General features: G+C 40.9%; 1 protein-coding gene and 1 long non-coding RNA gene across 6 annotated transcripts in view; one reads left to right on the top strand and one right to left on the bottom strand.

Annotated features, from left to right (window-relative positions):
* Window positions 1-21,596, top strand: part of stxbp5l (syntaxin binding protein 5L) — a 69,362-nt gene that overhangs the window by 6,842 nt on the left and 40,924 nt on the right. For all 5 annotated transcript variants that reach the window (XM_088382726.1, XM_088382731.1, XM_088382729.1 and 2 more), the window contains one exon: window positions 9,709-9,806. In XM_088382726.1, the coding sequence (XP_088238852.1) occupies window positions 9,709-9,806 (98 nt within the window). The remainder of the gene's footprint in view (window positions 1-9,708; window positions 9,807-21,596) is intronic.
* On the bottom strand, window positions 9,693-14,468 carry LOC148394386 (uncharacterized). The gene is made up of 3 exons (XR_015859793.1): window positions 14,328-14,468; window positions 14,196-14,248; window positions 9,693-9,844 (listed from the first exon to the last, which is right to left on the bottom strand). It is a non-coding gene; the product is annotated as an uncharacterized LOC148394386 (long non-coding RNA).

Genomic DNA, 21,596 nt, shown 5'->3' with positions numbered 1-21,596 from the left:
TATATATTTATTTGTTTTGTTACGCCCCCTTAGACTAAGCCATTAGTCAGCCATCAAAGCTGGCATGTGGCTGCAGTTTGGGGAAGCTCCCACCAGTATATGTGTGTATATCCCGCTCATGTGATCCAAGAGCCCGGAGAGCATGTCGATGAAGAGCAGCCTTCGTGTTGCATCAGCAAGCACACATAAATGGTGTGGAGGCGATGACATAACCAGTGTCCCTCCCTTGCATACAAAGTGCACACAAGAGGGACCCTGCAGTACTGTCCTCATACTTGATGTGCTTTTCACTCAGGGGGTGGGGGCTGGTGCTGATGTGCGTGCTAGTGTGTGCCGAGGTTATACAGTAGGTGTATTTATAGCACGATGCATTTCGGGGCCGACTGCAGTGATTATTGCTTGCGCCTGAAAGAAAAGGCTGAATTTTGGCGAGCTGTGTGAATAATTCATTAAGAATCCAGGAGAATGTGGGTTGTTTGCGCTGCTGTATTTTTGAGTGGAGGGAGGGGTGGGAGTTTGTCTTTTATTCCTACAAAGAGATTCGAGGAGGAAGAGGCGGCGGTTGATTCACAAGTAAAGGATGCTGCAGAGCAGCCTCGACAGGCTGGCTCGCAGGCAGACAGGGAGGAGAAAGTGCTGGAAAACCAGCGGCGGGATTGTCGAGTCCCATGCCGGAAGCTGTGCCTTCTTGCTGAGTGCTTTCATGCACTGTTGATATTAAATCCACTGTTTTGATCGGAGCTCACGTGTAAGAAGCACAAGTGCATTGAATTCCACCTCGGCACCACGTGTGCACGTGCGTGTGTGTGTGCGCGCGCGCGTGTGTAGAGGTGAGTTACACAGTGGGAGGAAAATGCAATCACAGCCTTGCCTCCATCCATTTCCCACCCCATACAGAGTTCAAAGTGTGACGGACAGGTTGTAAATCTGGCTCATGTGCCGTATTATCGGTCGTGTATCTATTTCTATCTTCCCCCCCTATATGGGAACTTTGGCCATCTCAAGTCATGCCCGGTTGAAGGGGAAAAAAAGAATACTGACACTAATATCAGGTGCCTATATCAACTCTGGTTTGTCGGTTATTAGTTTGAGTGTATACAATTCAGGAAAATATAACCAATTTCTCAGATTTAGGTACATTTAATTATTTCCAAAAAGCTTTCACAGACATGAACGCACCGGAGAAGGCTATGTAATATTTTGACTTTGTCATGGTGATGTCACTGCATGCAGTGGAGTGTGTTTATTTGTGTGTGGGAATTTTCTGGCTAACTTAAAAAAGTTAGTTAGTTTAAGTTAGTCATGACTTGCGTCCTCACCGTTGCAGTGTGGGAAGTTGCCACAACTCCTTTTGTTTGGATCCCCTTTTCATGTGTTTTAATTTCAAAGCGGACTGCAGTGGAAATTGTGTTCACAGAAGTGGCGTAAGAAGCTTTTATTGAACTCTCCCTTGGACGGAATGAAATCAAGAGAGAAATTTGAGGTGGCAGAACGGCTCATTGAATCTTTCCTCTCATTTCTAACATGCAGAGGCTGAGAGAAGATGAGCTGCGAATCACTTTCGAGCTTTTCTTCTTGGTTATTGTTATAGTGGAACTAACATGCACCACCCTTCTATAAAATGTGTTGTGTAATTCCTGCAGAATCTTGCTTTAACAAACACCAAGCAGAAACGAGTATCAAAACAATGCCTCTTAAAAATAGCACTCATGGTTTGGCTCACTCCCAATGGTATTCTCAAATTGACCCACAAATGTCTTCCCATAATCGGCTTTAATGTGTTACATTAGCATGAATCATTAGCATTACTGTTGCAGAGGTGAAACACTAAAAAAAAAATAGAATGCAAACCATATGCTCTTAAAATTAAAGCACCACATGGCCCACACAAGACCAAAAGCCTTTCTTTGCTTTACTCTCATGAAGCGTTGACACAAGCAAGCATGATGAGAGCATGTGGCTGCAATGTCAGCACACAGTGAGTGCAAACAGGACCGAAAGGGAACAATGTGTGCTCCAAATATCTGCCAGCGATTAGAGAACATAAAATAAAATAAAAAAAGATGGCAAAGGCTGCTTCAAATTAAAACTGTTTTGGAATATATTTTCAACAATGCACTTGAAATTAGCAACCCAGCCCTGCTCAACACAATAACTGTAAAGCCAGACTTAAAAACAAAAACATTTATTTTTTAATCTTCTGGTTTCCTCTGCGTGATGTGCGCACCCTCATGGCCGACAATGAGGCGCTCAATTGCAGCCACACAAGCGTACTATCTGCAGGAAAGATGCATTTTCAGTGTGTAGGTGTAGCTAGCTAGCAAACCGCTTTTAGCCATGCCCCCAAAATCTAGAAAACCGACATAGGGAAAACCAGTTTTATTAATTTTATTTTATCTTTTGTTTTGTTGGTTTATCAACACATGTATGTATTACTTGCTGTTATTGTTTGGCAGTTTAGCAGTTTTTGAAATTAATTCATACAAATACAATATTCTTGTTTTCCATGCTTCGCATAGAGTTTATAGTGTTGGTTTTGGCACACGCGTTGAGGGCCTGGAGGATAGTTTAAAAAATAACTTGGACGCCCCAATAAAGAGGCCACTTGACATGCACACATTATCACACATGTTTGAGTGCTAACTGATTAATATTTTAGGATCCGGAGCTTGTTAAAATGTCCACCCCTGGGACATCTTCAGGCCATTTTCATTTATAATATCCTTAAAAGAATCACTAATAACAAAATGAAAATGGCGATGACCCAGTAACATCACTTTGAATGCAAAAAAAAATCCTTTCATTGTGAATTAGGATAATCAGAAACACTTTATAGGAAAATGTAATGACTTTTTAAATGTCTTTTTTTCAGGCTAGTCCCCTGCTGAGGATTAATTGGACTGTAATAAGATTCAGTTTTGCTATAATGTGTTCAACATCTGGAGTTGACACCTGGGAGCTTGAAATTTGTGAATCATCCTATTTCTTCATACCCTAAAGTGTCAGTTAAAAAAATATCCCCTGTGTTTCCAATATCTGCTATATTGGGTGGAAGGTGTAAGCCAGGTTATTTGTAAAAATCTACTTCCTGGTTTTTGCCTATCTTAGCAATAGTAATAACAGCTCAGCGAACAAATGCTTCTCGTTTCTCCTTTTGATCGGAATACATTTTTACGCTCTGCTTTAGTTCGTCTACTAAGTAGTGCTGCTCAATATGATTTTAAAAGCTCTGTAATATTGTTAATCGTAGCAGGATGTGGCGCCGGTTTAATAACGATGACATGATGCTTTTGTACGTATTATATTGACAGTTTTACAAGGAAATGAGCCTTCCAAATGGCATAAAAAAGTGCTTAGTTTGTTTTGAAGACATTGGCAGAGGAAGGATTAAATCTCTTCTCTGGTAAATTTGCAGAGGAAAAACGTAGCAAGTCTGTGCATGATGAAAAGCAGATGATCTCGACATGACCTCAGAGACAGACTTGTGGTCCATTTGGTAACTGAAATAAATGCTTGATAAGTCGAGGCTGCTCTGTTCCCTTCTGGTGATCTTTGAAATCCTTTGTCTGACATTACCTCGCCACGTTCACGGCAACACTGCAGACTCTCAATGGGTGTGATGACTCAGTCTGACGGACTTCCAACTCGTCTCATATTACCATGTGTCAGAGGCCTCAAGAGGTTTCTCGAATAAGAAGGTGATGTCAGGCTAAAATGGAAAGCTGACGAAAAAAAAATATGAGAGAATTGATGTTTGACCTTCACTTAAAGCATGGAATTGTGCGGCAAAGGCAAAAACAGTTTGGCCTTCTTAATCAGGTGCTGTTTGGTGCAAAAGGAGTCTTGAGTGATGCCAGCATGTGCAGTCTCAGCAACAGACTCTCATTCCCTTAAGTAAACTTTTCCAATCACTCTCTCAAAAATGGATCTCCTGGCAAGTTGGGGAAGCGGGGGTGAACTCTCCTGGCAGGCTCAAGGAAATATTTCTGCTCCTGGTTGCACATAGCAATGCACTCCGCTTTGATAGATGTCAATGTGAGTGTGAATTGTCAATCGTGTTCCTGGTTGGTGACCAGTGGAGAGAGCGCGTACTCTGCCGGGGGTAGGATTTCACTCAGCCGTGACCCTAACCAAGGCAAGCGCAATAGAAAATGTGGGTTGCAATACTATCAGGAGAATTCCATCTGTCGTCACATTTGCAACCACACATCACCTACTTTAGTGCTCCATAATATTAATGATCCAGTCAGGGACAACAGAACAAAAACTTGTCAAAGCTGCACTAAAAAAAGTGCCTTCATGAGTCTGAGAACTTTTATAGGACAAAGTTTACTGGCGTTTCTTTGACAGCTGCTGCTGTGTGTTGGGGATGGAAAATCGGCTTCAAGGAATCGGATACATTATTAGTTTTCGTGAAGTAGCTTATGTTCGGTTTTGTGTGGGCTTCCAAAATTCACTGTCCACTCAGTCTGTAGGTTGCTTATTCTCATCGTCTGAGCTCTCCTTGCATTCCAGTGCACTCCTCTTTAACAGATCAAGCCAGACGAGGGTGTCTTTTCTCGGCCATGCTTGATAAAGCGGCGCATCAATACGCAATCATTTTAGTGACGTGTGGCTTCCTAGTGAGTGTAAATTCTTTTATATGAGGTTGTTTATCTAACCCCCCAAAAAATGAGCCCAGTGTGGTGTGGTGATTTGTTCAAGCTATTAACTCATTCACTGCCAGCACAAAATGGATATTTGACGTCTATAGCTGTCAATGGCAGTGAATGAGTTAAAAGACAAAAAAACACTTTTAACCACTGCCTGACACAATGCACTTTGGTTTCTGTAACCACGACATCGTTATATTTCAAGGACTTGTTCACATAGTTTTAATCAATGACAAGTTTATTTAAATAAAAAACAGACAAAGATGTCAGAGGTGTGATTGGCAGTTCCATAGATGATGCGTTTAATGCAATAAAAAAATAAATATAAAATCCTATTCAGTTATAAAATGTAGACATATATTGCACACAACCAACAAATGTATCCTAACTTGACCTCCTTTATGGAAGTGATTCAAATAATAGCACACCATCTGTACAGTAGGCCGAACATCTTTTTGCATATATTATAAAACAATGACAATAAGGAGCTTTCTCGAAAGCGTGGAGAGAAGTGCATCGTAGATGAAAATCTTTTTATTTGAATAGCATTAGAGGGAAGAACATGATCCTCACTCATGGACACTTACCAATGCGCCATTCAAAACAGAGCTTCTTAGTCTTTTATCATTTTCTTTCACATTTGTGATTTATTCATAAGTGCCAGCAATGTGTTTATATTCCCCCTGTTCAAATGAAGCAGTACACAAATTCATTTTGGCACCACTTATGCAAGCTCACAAGAGCCAGAACATTGGTTTTAGGTGCTTGTTGCAGAGTTACTGTGATTAAAAATTGGCATTTAGAGACACAAGGTCTCAGATTTGTTTGAAGAATTAGACGTGTTGTGGTTCACTAGTGAAGCATTAGTGAAGTTCTCATTGATTGACTGTGTAAATGAAAATGTGAATGCTTGTCTGTCTCCATATGTCCAATGTGAATGACTGGCGACCAGTTCGGTGTGTCGTCCGCATTTTACTCCAAGCCGGGAGAGGCTCCAGCTCGTTGCGATAGACGAGACAGAATTTAGAATGTGCCGGTGAGAATTAGGATGTATTTATGAACAATTTATGTTCCAGTCTCGGGGTAAATATGTGATGTTTATTTATACTCCCTCTACTAATTGACTTTCTTCATCAGGGTTCGTTGAAACACTAAGCAGCAGACTTAATCCAATCACGATTTTTAGTGTCTGTTGCAAATGGGCTCCATGAAGCCCCGGTGTTGTCATAACAATCTCCTCCTTCTCCATTCTTTAAATTGATGCTTTCAACCCACACTTTTATCTGCGGAAACATACGCTTAACATTTTGCCTTGACCTGAAAGACTTGTCTGGTTAAATGCCACCAGACATTGCATAATGATATGCTAGCAGACGCTGAGATTTCTTTATAATAAAAAATAGATACATATATTTTGCAGCAATTTTCAATCAGGCCGGGTTGCAAACCAGGTCGCAGAACAAAATACAAAGTAAATTTCGAACTCGCCACTGTAATTTTATTGTGTCTGGTAGTTTTTAGGTGAGCTTATCAAAGGAAAGAAAATTATTATAGGATGTTGATTAGCTTTTGCAAATGCATTTGTAAATAATTTTCAACTGCACGATATAAATATTTGTTCTTTTTTTTGCAAATAAAAATGATAACAGAAATACTATAATAGATGAGGAGCTAATGCCCTTCTCCACTTTAAAATCACTTTTATTCCATTTCCCTTACTGTGAACAATGGAGCAATGCTTCTGGGTTTTTGTTTTCAGCCTCTGTGCTCTCATGCCACACACTTATCACTGCTTGTGCTCTTGAGTGCTTGCATTCATGTGCTGTGCAGAAGGAAATGCTTGTCAGCCTCAGAATCTGCCATGAATGTGACGCTTTCAGCAAAACAAACACAATAAGCCTATTTTTGGGCATAGTTAGAACCTAGCCATGACATACTTTATTCTCATCCTCTCAATGATGTCAGGTTAATATTCTTTCTGATTTTCATTTTATCAGTACTTGTGGAAACACACCCCTTATAGATTTTAACACAATTTACCTTATAGGTCTGCTCTGATACTTTAGCAGAACGCCTTGAAAACATCCACATTTAAACTATGAATTTTTCTGTAGGACTGTTGGTCAAGTCGTGAGGAATTTTCAAATAACCGATTTTCCTATTGTATTGGCTTCAACAGCATAATTAATGGTATGCAGTCACTTAAGCTCTCAAGCCTGTAAATTGCTAACATGAAAAATCAAAAATGCTGTATTTTTTTAATTAACCACTCTGTCAGAAATAAGCTGGTGTGATGATTACGCTCAATATTTGTACCTATAGGTGCTCAGTGTACAACAACGGGCTGGCAGTAAGAGACATGGGCGCTGCTTTCTATTTATAGAAACAGAGGTCTAGACCATCTCTGCAGCTCAACACTGTTTGGAGAGCGATAGAGAGAAAACGGTGGGTGGCATGAGGTGGTAGAAGGCGGTTTAGGATTCACGTGTCGGGCTATCGAATAGGACATCAGTCGTGTGCGCTTACAGATTGTGTGGACCGAGATGAGCAACACAAGAGAGCGAGAAAAAGGGGAGGCGGGATCAGAATGCGGAGATGAGTTGATGTAATGCAGCTTCTGGTAGCTTTAACATTGCTCCAAATGCATATCTTAGCCACCATCACTTTACATGAAGGGACTCCTTTTGGTGTTTTATTGTGGCAATGTGATTTATATAATGGGTATAATGGGTGAATAAAAATCTTGAATATTCATGAAAAGCAGCCACTAAGTGTTTTTCCAAGGCAAAAGACCACGGACGGCCCTGATGCAAATGCTTACAAAGATGGAAAATGGAAGGATCAAACTGTCTTTACAAATAGCATTATAGTAAAAGACAGGGAAGAAAAACAGCTTTACAGCAGCGTCGTCAAGCTTGCAATATGTATGAGCTGCTCTTGGAATCATCAGAGTAAATGCACTTCTCATCCACTTCTCGGCTGTCTTGTATGTATATGTGGGGGTGGCTCGTCTGTCTCCCAGCAACAGTGCACTCGAGTGGGGTCAGAGCACCTACCGGGGTCTGGTGGAAACTCCCGGAGGATACGTGTGTGTGTGTTTGTTTGTTTGTATGTGTGTGTTTGTCGGATGTGTACATGAATGGCTTTTCTCTTTGTTTTCAGTGTGGCCGCTTTGATTCTTGACAACACGGTGAAAGAATGATTCATACATCATCTCTTTTAAATAGCTGCAATACTTGTCGAATGATGAAATAGTGTGCTAAATAGCTCAACATTTCTTTGGAAATTGAACATGAAGAAAAATGCCTTCACTGGACTGAAAGACCAAAATCAGAAATGTTTTAGAAGTGTTTTATGTCACAAAAATTCCAGTGATGGTGTGAAAATGCCACATTGATCCTTTGACGCTTCCGGAGATGAGGTCTTGCAACATTAGCGGAGGTTTCACAATTTATGAGGAGTCTTGTGTGCCATGAAGCCTGAGACTCTCCACGCTTAGCTTTCTAGTTATATATATTATTATAAAACACCGTATCCTGTATAGATTTTATCCGGGCTGGTCTTGCTGTGCTTACAATCCGGCGACATATCTGATTGGCTATTACATCCATGACATTTCGACGCCATTCTCCAACGAGTTAAATTTTGAATTGCAGCTAGTTGTCGAATCCCGCACAGTGTGCACAACTTCCGCAGGGATTAGCTCCACCTTACCTGCAACCCTAATGAGGAAAGGTACTAAAGAAAAATAGATGGATGGACATAAAATGTATTTTTTCAAGCAGTGTTTGTTTTGTATTGGAATTTACTGCAGCCACAAAAAACAGACCACATTCACACTGGTTCAAAGTATTTCATATCGCTCTGTGTGTTGTTTCTCATTTTCCTCTATCTATTTGGATCAGCACTGAGCGAATTCACCGTGTTTGTCCACAGACACTCATATTATCCTTCCAAATTCATGCCTGTGCATGCTTAATTAAAGCTCAAAGGCCCGGGAGATGAGAGAGAGCGGAGGGGTTATACAACTCTGGCAGTTAGACGCAAACAAACAACCTCGACTTTTGTTCAGGAGATAAAAATCTTTTTTTAGCATCAGTCACATTATAATTGTTCTAGCTCGCACTTCCACACCGGTAATGTCCATGCCTTCACATCTATGTGGAGCAGATTATGGTAAGTGAGGCAAAACTGGGAAATGACCGCTCCAGTGCATACAAGGAATTTCGTAGGAGGATGGAGAGAAGTGCTCGTTCGCCTTGTCAAGTCTTGCATCGACTGTTGTCAAGGATCAACTTGAACCAGTTCAGTTTTTGATCATATTTGGAACTCTGCTTTGTACGAGACAGCTAACCTTGTAAACTTGTATTTGAAATTCAATCAGAATTGAGCTCATCAAAATTCTGCTTCATTGTCATTGTTGTCTTCAATTATGTGCATGTATAATCAGTAGAGTGCCTGTGCGGAATTACAGAACTCCCTTGGGAATACGTGTTTTTTTTTAAATAACTTTTCTTGTGGTACCCCTGTTTGACGACGGGAAGATAATTAAAAAATTTGTCCACTTCTACTTTTCACGATCGGCGTACAAATCTTACATCAACCTACTGTATTGATTACAGTTTGTTCCTGAGTTTTTATATATTTTAACCCCCTGAAAAATCATCAAACGTGTCATAAAGTAGACAAAGCTGACCGTATAATTTCTTTTCAGACAGCAATTTATCGTGATTTTTTTTTATGATTGATATTCGCAACAAAATGACACTTGAAAACGCAGACTTTCAGTAGACATCACCTAACCTTGCGTGTCTACAGCTGAAAACATGTCGACGCTATATCCTTTTGATTTGAAAAAGCAAGGAAGCCATTTTATGAAAACACTTGTCGGCTATTATTGGCAGCGGCTTAATTTTTTTTATTGAATTAAATGTCAAAGATTTTCCAAAGCAAAGTCTATTTCGTTTTTTATAAAAGCACAGAGAACTGAACAATAGAATGTCACATTAGCAGGCAGAAAACGTTGCTGAAGTTGTTTTGCGTGTTTGTCTTGCAGACGGTGCGCCACGGTTTCCCCTACCAGCCCACCGCTTTGGCCTTTGACCCCGTGCAGAAGATTCTGGCAATCGGCTCCAGATCAGGTGGTGTTCGGATGTATCCTTGCCATCTGCTCACAGAGACACGCTGACCAACTGTATGTACACAAACAAAACAATTGTGTGTGAGATCCTATCCAAGAAGGGCAACGACAAACGCCACCGCTGAGAATTTGCATTTCGGCTCGTCTTTGTTTTGACAAAAATATCCTTTATCGTTACTTCTGCCGAGGATATGAACAGGTCTTGTTTCGCTTCACAAAATCTCACGGAGACGTCCGACATGGGCTGAGGAAAAAATCCCATTTGGCTTTATCCCGACAATAATCAAGGCTCCTTCAAGGGGAAATTCAATTTACACTCTGTTTTATATTTTTGTGGCACCACATGGAGAAGCTGGAACATGCAGGATGAGATGTTAGATTGAACAGGTGTGTAAAATGATTGTCACCTCGAAGTGAGTTTCAAGGATGATATTTTGCCACCTTGCTCAAGAGCCAGTTGTAATTTTGAACCGCGAGCATCGTTGTTCCAAAGCTTCGAGCGGAGGTGGAAATATGTCATGCAAATGAGCCACTAATAACTATTGGTTAAAATCTCCGATATATGTGTGAATTCTTTCGGGTAACATTTTTCTAGTACGTCTTAATGCAAGGGCCTCTTCCTCCTCCTATTCTTCCTTTCCGCCCTGTCATTTCATATTGCACAGCTGTCATGTCGCATGCTCAAAAGTGTCCCTCCAACCGCCCACGCCCTGGGTCACTCGGCCACAAGGAAAGGAGATGGCGTGTCAGTGGGACCTAGGTAGGAGATTACACTCTCGTAAATACACAGTGTTCTCAGCATCCCCGTAGGGAACCTGAGGCAGAGGCAGCAAACAATTATCGATGCTGCAGTTGTTACGCCGCTGGTCCTGCTGAGGTAAATGATGAACAGACACGGTGTTCTGCCGCTAACAGAAATTAGGGGAGGGGGGAAAAAAAATACATTGAAAGGCTAGAATGAGAGATGCAATGTTGTTTTGCGAGAAAGTCGATCCTAGTGTGGGAGATAAAAGGCGGATAAAGAGGTGGCTGATGAAAAGCTATTAAAACAAGTCTTGATTACGTGATAAGCTCAGGCAAATGAAGCAACGTGATCCGCTTTGTAGCGCCTGACAATGGTGCCATCGCTTCCCTTGAAATTCCAGCGCTTGGCTGCAAAGTGAAACAGAGATTGCGGCTAGATGGAAGCCCTTGAGTGACTTAGCATTTGTATTGACATGCTGCACACATCTCACCGTGCTCTCACGAGGGCCCTTGCTGATTCTCTTTCTCCATTGCCGCACTTTCTGCTTTACTGTTTTTCTCCTTGCACCCCACGGCCTTTACCTCCCCCTTGACTAAATCTTGCGTTTATTACGCTCACGCTTTCTCGATGTCCACCTGTCACCGTCATCCCAATTTATTTCTGCAATGCAGCAAAATGGTGGAACTTGTTTGTAATAGAACCACAATCACATCTAAAGTGACGAATAGAAGCCCCATGACTGAGCAAAATTGTGGCTTGCTTTTTGCTGATTGTGAAAGTGGAATATTAACTCGTCGGATTATTGAAAGCAGAGTGCAATAGAGGTTACCGCAAAAAAATGTTTTAGGTTTGTATTACTTCCTTTCCCTTGTTGTCAGTAATAACCACTTTGGTAGAGGCAGTGACAGTGTCATGATGTAACTAATAACTGTATTTTGCAAGATCACCGTATTTTCTATCCTACAATCAAACTGCCTCGCCTCAAATGGCTGCTTCATCTCCACGCTCTCGCCAGTAAAAAAACAAAAAAAAAAACAGCAGGTAGGAGCTGTAATTACACTTGTCCACAAAGTGGTACATTTTGTTTTGGTATGCGCCACGTCTCTCCAGGCTACAATGGGTGTGTATGCTCGGAACTGATAGGTGCATTACATTCAGCAGTGACATTACAGAAGCAGGACAGCGTGTCTGTGGAGTCCACAATGAAGAATAATGTGACACAAGAGCGTGCCCTTTAAAAACATAAAAATCTCTCTCTATTGTAAACGAAATATGAAAAGAAGCCGCCTCATAGATGCACCTGCAGTGTCATCACAATGCAAGACAAAAATAACGCGAGCTAGTTCAAAGTAGAAAAACCTCAATTTTTTAAAACATGGAGATGCATAATCTATCTTTGTATCCCACAAGTGACACATTGAGTAAGCATCTAGTAAAGTAGTAGCCTTCCGGCTTCAATTTCACATTCGATGTGTAAGTGCTGCATCCTACGTGTTTTTTTTTAGTTGAGTTGACTGTGCTAAGTGTGCGACATTTAATGCTTTGCTATTTCTGTTACACCCCATAGCTATGTTTCACTACACTCTTAATATTTATAGCGATGTTACCGTGTCAGTGTATCTTTACTATAATTACATTTATATGTACAATATCATCACCCTTGACTCATTACATGCTTAGAACAAGCCTCTGGCATACTGTTGACTTCTTGCACTTGGCGGTATAAATATTTGCTACTTTGGTTACGCATGATTATTTTTGATGCATAGTTTGGTGTACTTGTGTTGTGTTGCCATGTATTCTATTCTATTCAATGTTTTATTTTATTTTAGTTTAGTTTGCTTTATCTTAGTCAAGTCAAATCTAGTCTATGTTATATAGTAATCTCTGAAATCTGAAATTAATTTGAGAATAGGTCGATTTAGACAGGTCGTCCTTGGTTTGCTCACTTTTCACAGGCCGAGCTTACCCTGCTTCATCATGAACATCTCACCCTGCAACTTGCTTCCTTCTTTTGCAGTGACCCTTTGGTGCTACGCAAATCTACCTAATCGTTATCATTACAGTTGGCAGGTAGAGAGTTCTAAATGGTATCAGGAGATATTCAATCAGGAGCAAATGAGTGTGTAGCAGGACTGATCATGCCTCGCTAGTGACAGTGTGTGTCGATGCATAATGAGCTCAAGTTTGGACGCGGCATTTGTGGTTACAAAAATTATGCAAATACGAGCGCAGTGTGTGCAAACACATCTCGCACACTTTTGCATCTGATTATGGCTTTGGATGCGCTTCGTAGTAACTAAGCTACTGGGAGCAGCAACATAGTGATTATGTTTGCAGGCTGCTCAGACAGTCAGCCGATGAATGACACAGTGGTGAACACTTAATTGATCGCTGTGCAGTCGTATTGTTTGTTTAATTGGAGCTGCAAAGCTGTCCTGTTGCAGGCAACGCTCGTGTGGCTAAATATGGACTGTGTTAGAAGAACTGGCTGACCCATTGAGTGTACATAATTAATTAGCATTAGCCAAATGCTAATTGTTGGCTGCTGGTACCAATGATTGTGCGGATGAAGTTATGTTTTTAATGTAATACGCAGATGGTAATTGTCAATACTGGCTAATTTAGTCCATTTCTAAAATCTTATATTAAAAGTGTCTTGAGCTTGCATTAATTACCATTTTAAATTTATAGATTTGCTCAATCGATATGGCACTCTCGGCAAATTACAGTCAGTGTACAGTATTAGTTCAACTCAACTGCGCCACAAAACAATCATTCAAACAAACATAAATCATGTGCCCTCCTACCAGCAGACGTTTCCATTAACCTGCACAATTCAGCCCACACGCATACAGTATATAATTAAACAATAAGAAAAACAGAATTTATGCTGAAGGATGAAAAAACCCACAAACTATATTTTATCATAATGTTCAAAAGGCCCCACGGATGCAAAGATACAAATGACATGAGAGATCGATTCATGCAGGTGTCATACCACAATGTATCTTAGATTCAGAAGACATCCGTCCGTCCGTCCGTCCGTCCGTCCGTCCGTCCATCCATCCATCCATCCATCCATCCATCCATCCATCCATCCATCCATCCATCCATCCATTCATCCATCCATCCATCCATCCATCCATCCATCCATCCGTGGGTGTTTCAATTGTCTTTTTTTTTTTTTTAACTGAGCTGATCTCTATCTTCTGGTCTCCATCATTATGATGTCTCTCTGGTTTGAAAAAGCGCTCATTTCCTTTTGCCACCATAATGATGCCATCAACTGTCGCTGGTTCTCATGATGCTTTGCGGTTTGTTGGCCTTTGCCATGATGACTGAGCCTTGCCACTTTTGTGTCCTTTCCTGCGTGAATAGCAGGCTAGAGGATAATGGGACTCATTTAGCTGATTTTGATATTTTCTTCTTTTTTTGTAGGTACTGTATGTCTGCTGCTTCCATTCTTTCCTTACTCTCATATCCATTTGTTCTGACCTTGATCCCTCATGTTGGATGGTACATGCATTGTCTCCATTGTTCTCTTTCTCTGGCTTCCTGCTTAACAAACTATGATTGTACAGTGTAGGTTTTCTGTGCTTGGTTGTGATTTGGATATGAAATTTTGGGATACCAGTCCTGGAAATGTTCTACATACCATAACTTTTATTGAGGTTCTCCGTCTTGGTGAATGAGATGACCCCAGGTAGTCTGTACAGTAAATGTAAGGCAATTACTTGAAATTATTCTCATCCTTTTCATCCCGACATTTCCCCATTATCCTCCTTACCGTCATTATCTGTTCCATGGGAGCGATGGCGAGGAGGTCGAGCGTTGAAAGGTCAGATGACTATTTATAGCCGTTGAAAATAATATCGGAAATGCCACTGGGTTTTTTAATCAGCATTCATAGTATTGAATTTATAGCCAAAAAAATCCCATGTGGCAGTAGGTAAAATCATTTCATCTTAATTTATTATAATGAAGCAACTTGCAACTTCTGTGTCGCAAGGAAAAAAAAAAGCTATTAGCGCTGCTTCAGAGATATTTCACAAGGTCTCCTATTCTTTCTCATACAAACAGCATGGCGTTTTAAACATGCTGATGTTTTTGCATGAAATATCACAAGCACTTACCGAGTGACATCCTGTGAAGCCTTCAGCTGTAAAGAGCCTTAAGAGGTCGAAAAGAATTCTGTGTAACCTTTGATATCTTACAATTGCGGGAAGATACTTTGTGTTTAGAAAGGACAAAGTGCAAAGTGTAAGCGAAAGACGTGAAGGTGCTGCAGAAGATGTGTGGGTCTATTTTTGTGTTGTTGCGGGTCGCAAAGCTGTTAGCAAGATGCAGTACGGCTCCGAATGTTACCGGGTCTTCTTTAAAAATGGCTTCACTCTCTCTGGTGAAAGAGATGTATTTATGTTTGAAGCAAACGGTCCATCTTGTGCAAGATGGGCCTTTTGTTGTTTTGTTGATTCATCATAGCATTTCGGCTCTAGAAGAAGAATTTTGACAAGTACGGATTCAGCCAATCACAAGCAATTATTGGTTGAGTGTAAAATGCAAACCAATGCTCTTATAATTAACCACATATAAATTCATTTAAAATGTTACATCCAATCTGTTAGTCTTTAATTGGATTCGATTATGAGTCCATTTGAATGGAACGACTCGACACCCCCGAGATGGGTTCTCTAACACAGTAAAGAGAAAGTAACTTGAATGCATATTGAGCTATAGTTATATTTTATTGTATATGTGGCCTTACTGTTGCTGAAGACATTATCTAACATTTGGACCACACTGCCCCTGTTAAAAATTGAAGTACAGTTTAAAAAATATACAGAAAATAAATACAATTAAACAAAAACAGCATGAGATGAATATTGAGCACACGGGGCTACAAAAGCTGACTTAGCTCATTTGTTCTCGACGTTGACTCCATTTATGCAAATTGCAGATGTCCAGGTTTAATTGTATTAATCGCAGAGTCAAGATAAGCCTGGCTTCCATTAAATGACATTGTACAATCTTCAACATTTAATAGTGACCTTTAAATGTAACCCAATGTTCATTCAAACAAAAAGCAATATGGAGAAATTGTGCAAATAGAACTTAGTGTCTTGTGTTTGTTGCATTTTTTTTCCCCTCGCTGTCAAAGCTAAATCGTCTCTACTCACTCTAGGACCGATCCAAGGTGATTTAGGCAGAAGGTGTTGGAGGTGAAATTGATCCTCAAATTGCAATTATCTCGTGATCGTCCTCACTGCTAATTCAGTTATTATCCCACACAAAGAAATATTTACGATCTGTACTTTTGACATTCCAACTTAATCAGTCACTATTGAGGGTTTCTAGTTCATTCATTGATTCATTATTGATTCATTCAAATGTGATTGGCTGGTGAAAGGTTCAGGGTGATTCATTGATTCGTTCTTTCGTTTATTAATTCAGGTTGTATCCAATCTTTCTTCATATTTTTTTGTCGCAAGCATCCCGAGTACTCGTTGAGAGGTTTCGTAAGTCGGTACATGCAAATGTTACCATTGAACATAAAAATGTGGACCCTAGAGGCAAAACAATTTCTAAGCACAATTCGTAGTGTCGCGTCGTTGGCGAGCAGAGAATCTCAGCAAGGTGTCACAACGCGGGAGCGCACAGCGTGGCACATCATGTCGCATTAATTCATTCTGCCTATCTTCTAAACAACAGACCCTTGCCGAAGGGTCTTTGCGGTGCCAGCTGCCTCTCTTGTTAATTTGATTCCTCACCTCATCGCCCGGGCTGGGAGCAGTCACATACGACCGTCCAGGCGTTGTTGTCATGACATCTGCTGGCCATGACAAAAAGAGCTTTTTGAAATAATTTCCCCGGTTTTCATGTATTCATCTCTGTTCCTGTTGGTTTGCTAAATGCGCTACAGATGACGGAAAATGATTCATATTAGTGCTCATTAGTGCAGCAGAGGAGGCCTGATGACAGGAGATAGACATGGGAAATGATGCAGGTAATGAATGCAAGCACTTACCGAGCTATCAGAAAATAATTTTGCTCAATTGTTCAAAAGTGTAAATGTAAATAGTATTTTGTTTTCTATCAAATAGCAAACAGGACTCTTGATTACATGTAATCACTTTCCCTTCATGAGGCCATTCCAGTTATCTCCTATCTCATGTCAGACGAGTTTGTTCCAAACTTCTCCTTGTTTAAGAATGCAAATGGAAATTCCTCTAGAAAATGAGAAACTTTGAGTTTCTGTCCTTGGGTTCTAACAATTTAGTAACCCTATCAATAGACTATTCTAGGAACCGCTGAGTTGGCCATGACTGCTGGTCTCCACCTCCCTCAGTGAGGGAGGATGTAGGAGACCTGAATCATTAGTTACCCACAGTGTTTTGCGATTAGAGTGTTTGCCAATAAATATTGACATACTCCTCCGATTCATTGGATCATGTTATTGCACAGCATAGTGTAGCCAAGAACCCAACCATTCATCTTCTGGAGATTTTGGACTTCACTTTGGGCTCTTCACACACGTTCACATTCACACCTATGATATATTCAGAGTGAGAATTTATTTTGGGGCCGTGGGAGGAAGCCGGGAGTATTCCGAGAGAACTCCCAATTGCACGTGAAAAGCATGCAGACTCCACATACAAAAGGTGTGAGCCTGACGGATATGAAATTGAATTGGATTAATAGTATGAGCGGTGATTTATAAAGAGAGGCAGCGTCTCACCAGATGCAGCAGCTAGAAAATGCGTTGGGAAAAAAAAAATCTCCGAAAAGTAGTCATTGAAAATCCTTGTGTCTTTTGGCAGGAGTAATTTTGGTTAATTAGAATGTTATATTTGGGTTGTTTATTGGTGTGTGGGAGAGACTTTTGGGTAGGTGTGATTTTTTTGTGAGTGTCACTTAATTTTACTTGTACGTCTGAGAGATTTTTTTGGTGGTGTCACGTTTTGACTGTGTGGGTTTTTGGTGAGTGTTTGTGAGGTCATTTCATATGTGTAGTAGTCTTGGCGTATTTGTGTAATATTTTTTCTGTATATGGGGATATCCTCATATAATCCAAAAGCCAGAGAAAAAGAGAGCCACTTATATTCCCTTAATGTCACGCAAGTATATGTGCTCTCCTGCCGTGAGACGCCCAGTAAAAGATATTCATACGAGAAGTCATGCTGGCAATGCTTCATAAAAACAAGACTTCCGAGACTTAATACCAGATCTATTTTTCGTCAGTACCTCCCCCGAGCCAGACACAGGGAGTAGAGATGAGAACACAATTGCCGCTATTTTTCACGTCTTTTTCTTCTGGTGTTTGGGTGATACAGTAGGTTACTATTTTATCTGTTGGGTAAAAGCTGATGAGAGACGGAAAGGAAAATGGCGGGGGAAGCTGATTCTAGAGCTGGATAAGAAGATACTACAGGGTGTACATGCACAATGTGGAAATGAAACAGTTTGGGAGGGGGGAGCTGGGGTGAGTGAACTCCAGGTGTTGATGCACGCAGAGAGGAACTATGCTCAAAGTGTGTGCCAATTCACTCTAAATGGAAATTGACTGTTGAATGAATGCATTGGACGTGATTAATGCATGCTTCTACTCAGTAGGGAATACAGCAAAATTTTGAATATTTCCATCCAAATGTTTTTGTGGGTATCAACTACCGATGCTCCTCGTTTCACTTCAATATTATTTTAGAGGTTGAAATATGTATGAAAGAATCTTTGCCATATACTTAAGGCACTGTACATTTCAAAAGTCAATTTTGATTGACACTTCTGTTTCATGGGTCTCGGCAGCCGCTCGAACATCTGGAAGCAAAGTCATGACCTATCTTATTGGCAGAGCCATCTGCAACATAATGAGCTATTAGGAGCGCTGCATTCACTGCCACTGCCTTCGCTTCTCACACTTACAAAGGTGATGTCATTCATGTTATTCTCCCCTGTGAATGCGATGGGTTATTTTTAGACCGCCCCCTCCCATCCAGTTCGATTGTTCCGTGTTTATGTTGTTGTTGATTCTTTTTTTTCTCCTTCATATTTGAGAGCTAATCCAGAATGATGTCCCTATTGGCCTTTCATAATATATTGCCTTGCAGCTTCCTTGCAGCTTCATTCCGTTTGATGTGTTGTACTCTAAGGTGAACTGTGGTCCCCTTAATCGCCGCAGGCAGCTTTTTAGAGGCTTTAACACACGGCCAATATCACAAGCTCGGCGTTGCATCTCTATGTTTACACTCATGTATACATGCAAAGCTTGTCGTATTCAGGCTCAAATGTGCAGAGAGTCGGTTGAACACCATTGAAGAGGATGCACGCCTCCTCGTGCAAGCAGGTGTTTGTGGAGGTGTTACTTGCGTGAACGCAAGGATGAACACAGAGATGCCTACGAGAAGATGAGAGGAGATTGACGATGGGATGAAAGATCGCTTCCTGGCAGCTCTGCCGAAATGGGCTGATTTATCTTCCCACAACGTGACTCACTGTTTGTGAGACATAAACTTCAAATTTTAAAGGACTTAATCAAAGACGGAATGGAAGACATGGTGAGAGAATGGGGAGAAAAGTGCCTTGAGGATACAGTCAGGGAGAAACAGATGAACTGTTTGGATTTGAGATGAAATGCAATTACCGGGCCATTGCAGTATGTTTTGCTGTAGCTTGCTAAAAAGTGAGCCAAGAACTGCGTACCATTTCACTAGACCAGCTTTTGGACTTCTGATGTTGAGGTGCTTTGGTAATACGAGTATTAGAGGCAGAGAGCAGAGTGTAAGGACTGTGGCGCGATTCTAATACAACCTTGTTACACATGGTTGGTTGGTGAACGTTTGCGTGGGAGGACCGCAATGTTTGGGCACATGCCTGAAGAAATTTGTTGCGTTGAGCCAAGTAATAGCGTGTCACTATTGGAAATGTGTAAAGTAAATACATGGCATAGACATTGGTTCTAGTATGCGTAATTATTTGGTTCTAAATGAGATTCTAATTGATTAGAGCATTTACATAGTTGCTCGGAGAGCAGGGATAATCCAATTTGTAAAATGAGTTTTCCAGGGTTTAATGTTTCTGTAATATCTATGCAGTGCTGTTACCGTTTCGCAATGGCTGCCTGGACACAAGCGGTGCTGCAACACATGTAGACAACCATGCATGTATTTCTTTACCGTATGCCTTTTTAAAGTATAATAATTGCGTAAATTCTGTTTCCTTCCTCATTTTACATTTGAATGTTTACCATAACCTTAACTTGCTGTTTTATCTCTCCCGCCTTACCCTCCCCATCCTGTTATCTGCTTCTTTTCAGTCGCCATCATTTGATTATGTTTATGATTGCCATTGCTCTCTTCCACCCTCAGCATCACCTACCCCCCTCCTCCCATTTGTATTTATCCACACATTGTCTCTCTGTTGATGGGAAGGCATTGAGGCAGGCAAACAGGCAGGGAGGGCGATGGGTCATAATGATGGTGCTGGCTTCTATAGAAAGCCTGCAGGCAGCTGAATCAATATCTCTTGTTGTCAAACGGCACCTTATCTAGACAAAGTGACAGAGCCAGGCTATTGGCTCTTGACTGCTACGCAGTTTTCGGAGCATTGCATTTTGGTGGGCTTCTCCAATCTGCTCATTTAGTGGCAATGCATGTATCCTGGAAGGCTTGGCTTTCTTTGTTAGCCTCACATATACTGTGGAGCAGAAAAATCTTTCCGGACTTGTCACCGCAGTACTTGACAAACAGCTCAGTGTTGTCGTTTAAAAGGCCGCAACCAACACACCCATGCGTCAAATATTTCTGCGAGCCTTGTGAATACAATGTAGAGCTTTTTATATTTGCTCACATAGAAAGTTATAAGTGCATGCTAAGACGAAATTGCTCGGGCTAGATAACCAAGGCCAACGTCTCTGATAGTTCCGCAGGGCTTCCTCTTGAATATGTATGAAGAGAAAACATCACCGTCTGCTTGAGGCTTTGTTGAGTCTCTCTCAAGGTCAAGAGTTCACGCAAAGGTCGCATATCATGTTTGAAAAGATTATAAATGACTAAATAATCATCAAATAAACAACATCCGTCTTCCTTTGAGTAATGCTAATCCTAAATGGGCTCAGAAGAGGCCTCTTTGAAACCCAAACAATCAATAGAGTGTAATCTCCACTCCATGATGTTGGGAGGAAGAAACCGTCGCTTTAAATCCGAATGTGTTAGTCACACCGACACCAGAAATACATTTAGATTTGCCTCAAAAGTCGTCCAATGCTGAAGCCGACCTAAATATTCAAGAGTGTTAAGTACTATAGAAAATAGATGGATATTTTAATTGGTAGTTCGTGAGAGGAAATTAGTTATTTCCACTCCCTCGTAAGTGTGCAAAGGCCCTTTGTCTGTTCTTCTAGACCAAATTTGTTTCCTTGCTCAATAAAGACAACACCAACTGCACTGTCATCGGCTCCTCTGACTATTGACTGCTGCACTTAAGGTCTGCTCCTTAAAAAAAAAAAAAAAAAAAACACACTCATTGGCTGTTCTGTCCTTTTTCAAGTAGGCGTTGTACTTGACTTATTGTTTTACTAATTAGAAGTCCCCTGAGTTACTCATTACATTTATACCAACAGGTGATTTGTTTTGGTTGGCTCTTGAGAGCGCGAAATCCTTCACGTATAACGCCATCTCGTCCGTTACATCCTGTGAATTATAGGTGGCATTTTGAAAAGGAATAACACAACCCCCCCGATGATCTAGCTGTTTGTAAAATGTCATCAGTAATAATTAGGTTTGTGTTAACACAACCACGGGAAATACGCTGACCCTTCACATTTCAAATCAGCTCACATTGTCTGCCATCCATCGCCGCTCTAAATGCTGCTTTTTATCACTGCAAATGAGGTCACAGTTCTGTAGGTTTATCCGGGCTGTCTCCAAAGATTTCTTTTGCAGACGTGCCAACGTCTGAAGGAGCAATTTTATTCCCTTAGAACGTTCTATCTGCAGGTTAATTACGCACTTAATTGTGTGCTCGCAGAGTTCTCAGTTTCAAGGAAGCAGAGCAGCGAGAG

The sequence above is a fragment of the Syngnathus floridae genome, chromosome 8 (genome assembly GCF_059516105.1).
Source record: "Syngnathus floridae isolate MCC-2025c chromosome 8, RoL_Sflo_1.0, whole genome shotgun sequence".
Lineage (NCBI taxonomy): Eukaryota > Metazoa > Chordata > Actinopteri > Syngnathiformes > Syngnathidae > Syngnathus > Syngnathus floridae.
The sequence above is the reverse complement of the archived record's forward strand: the minus strand, read 5'-3'. Positions and strand labels throughout refer to the sequence as shown.